The sequence below is a fragment of the Meleagris gallopavo genome, chromosome 12, assembly GCF_905368555.1.
Source record: "Meleagris gallopavo chromosome 12, MGAL_WU_HG_1.1, whole genome shotgun sequence".
NCBI lineage: Eukaryota > Metazoa > Chordata > Aves > Galliformes > Phasianidae > Meleagris > Meleagris gallopavo.
The window spans coordinates 12,598,372-12,610,125 of NC_139415.1; the positions used below are offsets into that span (position 1 = coordinate 12,598,372).

Below are 11,754 nucleotides of genomic sequence, written 5' to 3' on the forward strand. Positions count from 1 at the left end.
CACTGACAAGCCTGCCAGCACTGACTCGTGCTCCTCCTTTGTCAGGGCTACTACAGTGCTCTGCAGAAAGCAGTCTGCTGCGAGGCACTCCAGTGTTCATGGCTGCTTTTGCCAGCTAGCTGCCCAGAGAGTCACAATTGATCTTTGTGGTTCATAGGATCTCCTCCTTAAAAAGAGTAATATGGAGTCACTAGAAGCTCAGCCATCTTTCTGGAGCAACGGGGAAGCTCTTCTAGTCTGTCAGACATCTGTGAAGAATCTCTCTTCCTTGCTGTCAAATTTGAGACAGCTCAAGGAACTTCCCTTCAAGATAACTTCTCCTCTATTCAAATTCAGACAGTTGGAGTAAGGTAAGGGACTCATCTGGATCTTATTTTATTCTCTTCTGTCAAATGCAACTCAACAGGCTCTTCTAAGCAGACTGATTTCTTTCAAAACCTGCTGTATGCCATTCAGCCCCATGAAGGAGGTTCACTGCCTTGTTGCCATGGTACCCTTTCTCTAAAGAGGAAGAGAATAGTTAATTATGCAATTTAAGAAACGAAGGAGGAACGACAAAGAGAAATAATAGAAAGGAAGATTCTGGGTTTGCGATAAGACTGCTGGCTGCACCAGAATACACTGTTTACAAGTGAAATGTTTGCCCAGCATATGCTGTATATAGCAAAGAATTGATTTTCTGGCAGCATGGATTTCAAGGAGCTGCCCTATGCTAGGCAATGTGCTTTTGCCATCCAGGAGATTGAGCCTGTAGTCAGTTACTGCTGTTACTCTTTGGTTAACGTTCCAAAGAGTCTCAGACATATTTGTTTGGCTGCAATTCTCTCTGGATGGAGGTAGGGCAGCAATAATACATCACAAATCCATGACAAGCCCATGCTGCCTGTGGATATACAGAAGCACAGTTCCAGATGAAAATGCTTTAAATCTTCTTGGCAGCAGTTTGTTGTTCTCAGGCCTCTAACCCCCTGCTTGCTTACCCCAGGAGCTCCAGCAGATCCAGTTTGTGGTGCACAAGGCAGAACCAAGGGGATTGCAAGCAGCAAAACTGGCACAATCCCAGCCCTTTCGAAGGACTGGCATTTTCCATTTGCCAGCAGCACTGACAGGCTGGCTACAACGTGACTGCAACAAAGCACCACAGCAGACCTTTGACAGTAATGGAATCTGACTGTGCTGCTCCACGCTGTGCGAATGGTGAGAGTCGCTTCATGCACACCACAATAAGCTCTGCAAGCCAGGTGGAAAAGCGTTACCCCATGCCTAGTTTCCAAATGTGTGCAGTAAGAGAAAGAGAGAAGGAAGATGAAGTGACCCCATGCAGTTGTTTACTACAGAAGACTGGAAGGAGATCTGATTTAGTACATACCTGATGTTCCCCCTTCTACCTAACAAGAACAGTAATAGCACTGAAGGCTAGACAAGAGCCACATACTGTGGAAAGAGGAAAAGAGCAGCTGAGAGGCAATAATAACCCAAAATACTTCTAGAGACACAGCAGGAATGACTGTCAAAAGACCAACATTTTAATCAACAAACTTTACACACAAGAGGCTTCCCACTAAGGAACTACATGTACTCCTGCATTTACTACTAGGCTTCTTCTACCCCTTGGGCTTCTAAGGCCCAGGATGGTCTTCTTAAACCCTCTCTCATCAAAAAATTCCAGGGAGGATGGCTTTCCAGAATGTGACACAACCTAGTCCCTGTTATACGAGCTAATATTGAATGCAGTGTCTCTTCCATTCCCTTCTCACATCCGCCTGGCTTTCCGTGGGCGGCAGCCGTTGTGTGGAACCGGGGTGTTGTCGGTGATGGAGATGACCTCCAAACCTCCCATAGTCAGCCCCTTGATGGCAGCCTGGAACAGAGCGAGACAGCAGATGATATGCTGTTATCAACACATTGCAGAGCAGAAAAGGGAAAAAGCTGAGGGGCAAAAAGATTGGTCCCCTGTGAAAATCAGCTTGGCTCACTAGTTCTACTTTGGAATTATCTTAAAGTATTAATATCAGAGGGAACATTTTAAACCTCTCTCTCCACTCCTTTCATCAGAATTCCCATCAGCTTTGGTGCTTAAGTGGCAAGAAAACAAATACAGCTTTTATTCTGTCTCCAAAGTAAAAGATTCTGAAATTTTTATTATTCTACGTTTTCTTCACTAGGCAATTCAGTGATGAATTCTTTGTGTCACCTTCAGAAAAATAAACCAAATTAATCGGTACTGTCATGAGACCAGCCTCAATTAAAAAAAAAAAAAAAAGACAACGTGGATGATGTCTGAGAAAGAAAAAAATATGACAGGAAACTGACACCTACTTTGCGTCCTGGCCCCAGTCCTTTCACCATGACTCGTACATGCAGTACACCCTTTCCGCGTGCCTTCTGAGAAAGGAAGAGCTGGTCAGTATTCTCTTAGACAAATTGGCCACTGTTCTGCCTCCCCTGGAGTCCTTCATTCCCTTTTGACCTACTATCATAGTATTCTTTAAGTAAAAATAAAAAGTAGGTGGGAATGGATATGGAGAAGATAGATGGTGATTACTGCACAGAACCAGACGCCAGCAGAAAAGGAGCCCTGGATAAACAGTGGCAGTTTGAAGGAAACTTGTGTTAAGCTGTCAACTCTGCATACAGAGGAAGTGTCTGAGATCAAACTATCCATGACCTAAAGACAGGACAGAAAATGACATATCCATGGATACCTGACTAACAAGGAGCATCTCAAAGCTGTTTTCCCTTATCTAATACAGTGACTTTTATCTTGTGATCAGTGGATTCCTTCTAGAGAGTAAATGAGAAAAGCAGTCAAGCTTTATATTCACTGTGCAGGAGTCCACAGCAACAGTGTAAAAATTCTAGGGGCTTGCAAATTGAAAATGAAAAACACCTGCTGTAAAGCAGAGCAGTGCTGCCACCAAGTGGAGCTCCTCTGGGTCTCAGTTTCTCTGTTCAGGTGCGATTAATCTACTACAAACTTTAACAGGAATAGGAACAAATCTGGCCAACCACTGTTATGCAGCTTTTATGAGGCTCCAATGAGCGAAGACTAATAGTGAAAGTGTTCTTATATTCCCCTGAATCAACCATAATAAGCTGTTGGCCAGCAGTGGCACAGAACACCTCTGACATGAAAGGTTTCACGTAATTTAGGATGAGGATTTTCAGTTTAACCTTGCCTTATTTTGCTGTAATGAGAACTGTAACACAGCCAGCCTCATTTTTTCCTGTCACCTGGACACCTACATAGGTTTTTTTACATTAAATTGTATGCATCTGGAAATTACATCTACATGGACATCACCTTCTCTGACTGGAACTGCTGGCAGAAGCTCATTTCTCCTGTGGCAGAGAACAAATATAAAAAGTTCAGCCAGTAATTACAGCCACTTCTCAATTCCCTACAGCACGAATTTAAACTGCTGCTGAGTCAGGAGCTTATATTTCTAAAATGACTGAGGTATGTTCCCTTTCAATGAAAGAGCTATGAAACAAGCTAGGAAATGATAGGCTACAAGTTACAGTCAGCGCTTGTACAGCTAACCTCACTTTCTGAGCATTTTTATCTGATGTTTCAAACACACTTTGCCAGTGTGAAGATGCTTGCTGTCAGCAAATGCCAGTGTGCTGCTTGAGTGTTAATGAGCAGAAGTCTGCAGTGCTACTCATGAGCAAGGGATAGCAACATGAACAAGAAGCAAAATGTCTTCTGCTCTATTCTCCTGAAGATAAATGAAGCTACTGCACTTGTCCCTTATGGACCCAGGTAGCAGGGGGATGCAGGAAAGTGACAACGGCCAGTGCAGACTCACCGTTGCTGCCGCTATGCCAGCTGTCTGTGCCGCAATTGCAGTTGCCTTCTTGGCATTCTGAAAGCCTTCAGTGCCACAGGATGTACGGGCAAACGGCCTGTTGTCAAAGCTGACCACTTGGATGTGGGTACTACAGCAAGAGAGGGACAAAAGAAAGAAAGAAGCTCGAAGAGGATTTTACTCTCGTAATGCATAGCTCCGCCACATAACCTGCTCCCTTCTCAAAGCCATATGAACTCTTTCAAGGCACATCAATTCTACTCACATGGACCTCCCAGCAATGAACTTCGGGGTTACAGTGGAGAATCCGAGATGGCAGAACCTTTGTGGACAGCCTGTTCCTACTGACTGTCCCAAAGATACAGCTAACCCTTTCACACACTCTTCTCACAGTAAGCATTGTACCTCTTCTATTTCATAGAATCACAAAACGGTTTGGGTTAGAAAGGACCTAAAAGCCCACACGGCCCCAATCCCCTGCTGGGGGTGGGTGCCCCCGTCAGCTCAGGCTGCCCAGGGCCCACCCACAGGGAATGGGGCACCCACGGCTCTATGGGCAGCTCAGGTCTACATTCTGTATCATGAACTTCCCTGTTTTTTTTTTTTTCATTTGAAATGCAAAGCTTGAAGAGCATTACAAACCCTCATTGCACAGAACGGGAGAAGCTGTCTGCTCACTTGTTGTACGTGGCTTTGATGTGAGCTACCGGGATCTCTTCATACGTCTTTCCATCCCACCTCATGGAGTTCCTCTGCAGGATTAAGGGGCTGAGGAGCAAGACGACAGTTATCAGACACCGGCTCTTTCCACCCGGGGAAGGAAAGAAGGGACGGAGGGACGCCAGGAGCCCCGTATCCCCGTGCGAAGCCGACGCCGGCCGGCTCACCTCAGCTCGGTGCCGCCCAGGCTCTCGGCCCCTTTCTCCGCCAGCTCCTGCAGCCTCCGCACGCCTGCGTGCACGCCGCGGCCTAGGCCGGCGCTGCGGGAAGAACGGGAAGCGAGGGCGTGAGCGGCGCTCGGAGCTCACCCCGTGCCCACCGGGCACCGAGGAGCCCCGGACGCCGACATTCCGCCCCTCCGCTCACCCGCAGGCCGCGCCAAGTAGTCGTTGCCGGGCGACCGTCAGCACGGCGTGCATGGCGGCCCCGTCCCGACAGCGGCGTTCCCCCTCCGCGCGAGGCACGACGGGAGCTGGGAGGAAAGATGGCGGCGCCCAGTTCGCGGCTCTGCGGCTTCCGCCGGAGCGCGATGGCGGCGCGCGTGTGGTGGGCTGCGGGGTGCGGCCGGAGCTTGAGTACCGCTCCTCCCGCTGCTGTTCCCCGGCCGTGGAAGCTCTTCGGGGCTCTGTGCCTGCTGAGGCTGCCTCGCATCACGCAGCCCCTCCGGAAGGAGGAAGAGGAGATGGCGGCCCTCATGGAGCAGGTAGCGGGGTGCTGCCCGAAGGAAAATGGCTGCCCTGGGGCTGAGGGGTCCGCTGGAGGCACCTCGAGTCTTGCGTTCGGTTTTGGGTCTCTCACTGCAATCAGACACCATCCTGGAGGTGTTTGAGGATGGGAGATGTGGCACTGTAGTTAGCGGGCACGGTAGGGTTGGTCTGGGTGATCTTGGAGCTCTTTTCCAACCTTAATGATCAATGATTGTGCTGGTGGCCGAGTGGTCTTTATGATGCCCTTACAGATAGAGCTGGAGAAAAGCCACTACTCTGACCACGAAATCCGCAAGCTGGAGGAGGAGGAGCAGCTCAGAAGGAGGAAGGAAGGCTTGCATGATGATGACGATGAAGAGCTGGGCAGAACGGTTGTTATGGCTCAGGACCTGGAGGAGAAGTGGGAACAGAAGCTGCTGCAGTTCAGCCCAGCCCCGCGGGTTACAGGTACCTATGGAAGTGTTGTGCCCTGGTGGGGAACACCCCAGTCCTCTGCCAGGCACAGCTGAGGGCTGTTTGATGGAGGAAGGCATTTTTTGAGGGTTTTTTTTTTTTCATTCTTGATGCTGTGGCAGTGTGGTCAACACATGAGAAATCAATCATCTGACAGTGGAATTAGTGTTGTGAAGATGCATGTGTTCATACAACCTTATGAGAGTAAAGTAGGTAAAACGGTGATTGTTTCCACATAGGAGAAACCTTGGTTCCCATGGTTTCTTGTTGCTCTTACTATTTTTTTCTTTTCAGAAGCTGGAGATCCAAGCTTCTTGCCACAAATTCCCTTGAAAATGGACTAGGTAGAGTGTGCTTTGGCAGTAGTGTTTTTCTGAATCCTGCATTGGTTTTCAGAGTGTCCGAGAGTAACTCTGGCTAGATTCTTGTCTTGTTTCAGATATCTGTGTGTCTGTGTTGTTGGAAGGACATAAGATAAAGAGAGGTGATGAATCATAGTGATTCCACTGTGGCCAGGAGACTTTATTTCCAGCATGTGTTGGTTTTTGGCAGAGGCTGATAAAAAAAACGATCGAACATCATTGAACAGAAAGCTGGACAGTAACCTGATGTTGCTGGTGAAACAGAAAATTGGTAACCAAGAGCTGTGGCTCCTGCCTCAAGCGGAATGGCAGCCTGGAGAGACTCTGCGAAGCACAGTTGAGCGAGCCATGACTACGTTTTTAGGTATGTAGTCTGTTGTGTGCCTGTCTCTCGCTCCTCTTTGTCCTACTTGTTGTTTTTTTTTTTTTCCCTTGCCCTACCTGAGGGATATTCACCATCTGTAGCAAAATCGCCTCCCATCTGCTGGGAAGAGGTACTTCGTGGCATAGAGATATACCCAATGCGATGGGGTTTCTGGCAAGAGCTGTGATCCTGTGTTCAGCTGTACTGCATTGTGAGGGGCTGTCAGAGCCAGCAGGCAAGGGGCTGGGATTTTTGGCTGCCAGCAGCTGCAGTGCGAAGCTCTTGCAGTCTGATGTTTGAGCTTCACTAGATGTCCCCTGAATGGTTGCGCTAAGTGTGCAGCTTCTCTTTCGGTCTTGTTGCCCTGTATCAACTTTTTGTGGCAGATGGGTGATAGCAAACCTGCATTTCCTTGCTTTTTGATGTGCGTTGGCAGTGTGATGCTCTCTCCCTTGTTCTGCAAGGAATTGCTGAGCTCCAGACAAGTCGCTTTTTCATGAGAAGAGACTTAAAGTTGGCAGTATTTCTGCTAAGAAGAGGGAACAGTCTGAACCAGATATAAAGTCATATGCTGTGTGTCTGTTACTATGAAAGTGCAATTACTATTGCTCTGTGTCTTATGTTTTGCTTTCTGTTTTCTTTGCTGGGGTCTTGCAGGCGATCACATTCAAGCCAAAATCCTGGGGAATGCACCATATGGGATTTACAAGTATAAATTCCCCAGGGCCATCAGGACTGAGGATAACGTGGGAGCCAAAGTATTCTTCTACAAAGCCTTCCTCCAAAGCAGTGATTTGTCCCAGGCAGAGCTGAAGAAAGATTATCTGTGGGTTACGAAGGATGAGCTGGGAGATTACTTGAAGTCGGAATACCTGAAAAAAATCAATCGATTCCTTCTGGACTTATAAGTGATAGGCTGTGCTCAGGCAGATGGGGAAGATGTGGAATGTGACTCTGGGGAGGAGCACAGCTGCTGCTTTGCGTGGTCTGTGTGAATGGGATGTTAAGCAGGACTCTGGAGGATAAATTGCCTTTGCCTTATTTCCCAGTTCTCTTCATCAGGCCTGTATTAAATAAATATTAAAACTTTATACTCCCAAGTAAAGCTCTCCTCAGGGAGTTCTTTGCTCTTGTTGAATCCTCCTCCACCTTTTCTGGAAATGTGTGTTGTGATCTGATCCTCTCCCAAGCACGTGGTTCCCTGGGGCTGTGGTACCCAGGAGGCTCCTCACCAGACTCGTGTTGTGGTCTGGAGCTCAAATGGTTTCTTCTAAGCAATGACCAATGCTCATCTCTGGCAAGTGCTCTTAACTAAGAGCAGTGCTGCATAGTTACATTTGTTTCCAGCTGGCAGATGATGTTCTTAGGTGTAAGAGGGGGATTAGCCAGCTAGATAATGGGGGACCTGACAGGGGAGTGATGTTCTTTGGCATCATTCCAGCCTCTGAAACTGTAGTTTTCTTTAGGGTTGTTATGTTGCTCTGGGGAGGATACGCACATTGCTCTGTGCAGCAGAGCAGCAGTCAGTTGTTTATCCAAGGATTAGCTTTGCAGGCCTGAGGCAGCTCCACCAGCATTTCCAGTAACGCTTTGATCTCTCTGGACACGTTGGCTGAGCTCCTTGTGTGATCCTGTGGAACTCTCTGGCTTCTCCAGAGGTAAGCAGTTCATTGACCCTGCTTGCTGAGATTTCCTTACGGTGTCACCCATGGATTTAAGTTCCTCTAGCCAGAAACAAGACTGCTAGTACTGGATCACAGGCAGCAAGTAAGGGCTCACAGGGCTGGGCAACACATGTTTCTGGGGAGCTGGAAGCTGCGTTGTCCAGTGCTTTGTTACATTCAGTCCATGTTGTAGCTCCATCTGGCCCTAGAGGGACCTTGAGTGGAAAGATGCATGAGAAATAGGCAGTAGCTCTTTAGATGACTGCTACTTTCCTACCTATGCCACAGTCCCTTTGGGCCTGAAACTGGTAACAGTGAAGGGGAGAACTATTTGATCAGCAGTTCTTTCTGGGCTGAAAGGCTAACTTTTGCTTGCAGAGGGAAGGCAGCTCTAGTGTTCCTACTTCCTGTGAGCAGCCTCAAAGGTGACTTTGATTCTCAGCTCCTGTTCCCAGTGTGCTAGGGCAGCACTGCTAACCCAGCCCAGCTGAGTCTGTGTCAGGTAGCCTGAATCTATTCCTCCAATGTCTTTATTAGAAGGGCTATCCTATGCTTATATGGCACAGTCTCATCTCTCTGGGTCTGGTTCTGTTTCTTGAAGTGCTTTTTCTGGTTGTGTTACTGTTAGCGTAGTGGAAATGCTAAGTTAGAGCTTGAAAAAATGATTGAGCACCTGGTGGGAAGGCAGGACCAACCCAGGGGAATTCAGGTGTATGCAATGCAATGCATCTGAGTAAACAGAAGAGGTAGAACCAGGATCCACCCCTTCCCAGATCTCATTTGAGGGTTGGCAGTGGAGGCAAGGGGATCCTGCTGGAGACTCCTGCATACCTGAGGCCTTCCAAGGGTAAGCAGATTTTTTTTTTCCCCTTTGCTCCATGGCTGCTGCATTTGAGCACGTCCTCACTTCCTGCAACCGAAGACTTTGCTACTCCACTATCATTGCTGCACTTTCCTTCACATTACACTTAGAATGTGAGCCCACCACTGGCTAGACTTTGCAGGGAATCTGCCTTCTTTGGTGGCAGGGAGAGGAAGGAAATGGGTGTCGTTAATCATCTGGAAAGTGTTTGGCTTCCAGAGGTGGAGCTGGAGATTGCTATATATATTTCATCAATCCTTTGAGAGCTGCAGACCTCAAATTAAAGCTGTTCTTAATCACTCCATGAGCCATTGGGGTTGGGAGTAGCTCAGTAGCCTTGTTTTCTAATGCTGGGCAGCTGAGAGCTGCAGCTTGTCATAAACTATAAACAAAACTTGGTTTCTTGAAACACCCTTACAGACCTGACAAAGGAGGCTGTTTGCAGTGGAGACCGTTTACAAAGAGGAGGTAGATGCAGAGTAGAATACTTGCCTACAAAACTAGATTTTTTGGCCACTATCTGGAGGTTGGCACTGCCTTCTCTGAGACTTAAAGCTCCTGTGGAAGGGTGAGGAGAGTCTTTCCCCTCAGGCTGTGTCCCTGGAATCTCTAGTAGCCTGGGGCAATGGATGCAGGCAGCCCTGGGCTCTGCCCCCATTTTAAGCTATTGCTAGCTCTGTAGAATGCAGCTTCTGAGCAGAGCTCTGTGGGTGCAGGCTCGGTTGAGCTCCTTGCCAAGTTCTCTTCTTCACTTCCCATGCCAAAGGCAGGTTTTGTGGTGTGGCGTAAGACTTTCAAAGTATATAAGATGGTATTTAATCAGTGCATTTTTTTTTATCTCAAAGCTAGGTGCACAAAAGAGAGAAAAGGCTGTACGGGAAGTTTACTCATCTTGAACCTGGACAATTCTTATTTCCTGACTTGCTCAAGCAATGAGTCTCTGAGCACTGTCTGTACTGAGAGGTGTAGCTCCCTCTAGCAAGGACAGGTCAGAATTAACAGCTCTTTAAATTTTATTTCTTTTTTCCTCAGAATCAGGTCTTTGTTTTTCTAGGCAGCAGGTACACAGGAAACCAAGTCTCCTCTCAAAGTTCAAATTGTTGCTTCCTCAGCATCTAAAACAAGAATTCCTGCTCCCAATCTACATAGGAACATAGCCTTTTGTTTTTATTTTTTCTCCCTGCAGTTTATTCTGTTTAAAACCCTCAGTTAGTTGCTGCAAACAATCCCAGATCCCCTCGTTTGGGTGCTTTTGCTCACTTCTTGTTCTGTGCGTTGCCCTTCCCGTTGGCCTCTGTGAGGGGGGAGGCAGCATACCATGGAGATTTCCTAGGGGAGAGGATGTTTTTTGCATATTCTTTCTACTCCCAAAGGTCCTGTAGCAGATCACAATGGCAGTTTCAGAAATCTGGGGCTACAAGTTAATTTTTCACTCTGTGCAAACTTACACGTACTCCTTGTGAAGCTGCAGAAGTCTGGTCAGGTAGCTGATCTATTTTAACCATTATCAATTGAAAGGCCAGCACAGCACCTTGGGACCTTTCCTGAGAGAGCCACTCTCTCTGCTGGAGCAGAAGAAACCTCTCAAGTTGTGGCTAGGAGAGAGCTGCCTTGAATGCAGCCCAGCACAAAGAGCAGGGGAGGCATATGAGTTATGCTGAGCAAAACACATGAAGCTCACCTTGCAAATGTGAGAGAGAACTGTGCAAGTATTTGCCTGTTTGTTTGGGAAGTTTGGTGCTTGTTTGCACCCAGAGCCTCAAAGGTTTTTCTCACTTTGGCTTTGCCTCCTCATGAGCTCTCTCCATCAGAATGTGAAGCAGCAGCAGCAGATAGCTGGAAATGCACCAGGTTTGCTGTAGCTCTCTAGTGCAAGGCACTGTCAGATCAATTGAAGAGCTCTCCTGTGAAGTGTGTGTCAGAGAGCTGTGTTTTGGAAAGGGCCTCCTGCGACTCCTCACTTTGAGAGCAGCCGTGTGGAGCTCAGCTGAGAAGTCCAATGTGAGATTGGTACTGCAGCCGCCAAGGCCATTATTTGAGCATTATCTTCTCCACATTGCAGAGCCTGGGGAGAAAGCTGCAGAGTGCTGACAGACTGCAGAGACTTTCTGCTCTTCAAAGCCATTTTCTGCACAGAACACTCCTGTTCGTGAGGGCAGTACACAAAAGTCAGATCATTCTGCCCTCAAAGAAGAAAGATGCATATCTATCTGGAGGACCTTTCCCTGGTGCAGTGCACTGTAGCAGCCATTGCAAAAACCTCCAGAAGCAGAAATAAATGTAAGTATCAATTGCAGTCTGAAACTCCTCCGTCGAACTTACTGCTTCAGTCACCGTGTTAGAAGAGAGAGGTGAAGGTTTTCTTTGTGACAAATTGGATGCTAGCTGTCCCCTCCAGCAATGGAGAGATAACAAGTCCTAATAAAACCACTTCTCAACTTCACAGGAACGGATTTCTGCTGTTTCCCCTACAAAATACCTCCCTTAGCTGATATCCTGCCCTGTCAGCAGGAGTTTTGGGAATTGGTGGCCTCTAAGCAGCACCACCTTTGCATGTTTTGTGATACAGCAACACCAAGCTGTTCAGAACTGCATGCTTTCTCATGTAATAGGAAGCTTATTTTTTTTTTCTCCTCCTTTCTGGCTCCAAGCAACTAAGATACCTCAATATTTGGAAGATAAATGCATTCAGAGCCAGGAGAGGCTGCCGGAGCCACAGGCTACACTGCTTCCTGCTCTCTGAAAATCTGAATGAGGAGAGATGCTATTGCTCCCAAACACAACTCAGAGTTAGTTAGAACAGGGGAAGC

The 11,754-nt window shown here is 47.6% G+C and overlaps 2 protein-coding genes across 2 annotated transcripts; one reads left to right on the forward strand and one right to left on the reverse strand.

The window, feature by feature from the left end:
- Positions 1-1,504: 1,504 nt before the first annotated feature.
- MRPS11 (mitochondrial ribosomal protein S11) lies at positions 1,505-5,030 on the reverse strand. The gene is made up of 6 exons (XM_085234446.1): positions 4,899-5,030; positions 4,700-4,792; positions 4,491-4,580; positions 3,813-3,942; positions 2,320-2,385; positions 1,505-1,861 (listed from the first exon to the last, which is right to left on the reverse strand). The coding sequence occupies exons 1-6, from the start codon at positions 4,949-4,951 to the stop codon at positions 1,754-1,756; spliced, it is 540 nt and encodes a 179-aa protein (XP_085090572.1). The 5' UTR covers positions 4,952-5,030; the 3' UTR covers positions 1,505-1,753.
- On the forward strand, positions 5,017-7,523 carry MRPL46 (mitochondrial ribosomal protein L46). Its single transcript, XM_019619285.2, has 4 exons — positions 5,017-5,235; positions 5,491-5,686; positions 6,245-6,418; positions 7,076-7,523. The coding sequence occupies exons 1-4, from the start codon at positions 5,017-5,019 to the stop codon at positions 7,324-7,326; spliced, it is 840 nt and encodes a 279-aa protein (XP_019474830.2). The 3' UTR covers positions 7,327-7,523.
- Positions 7,524-11,754: the final 4,231 nt, after the last annotated feature.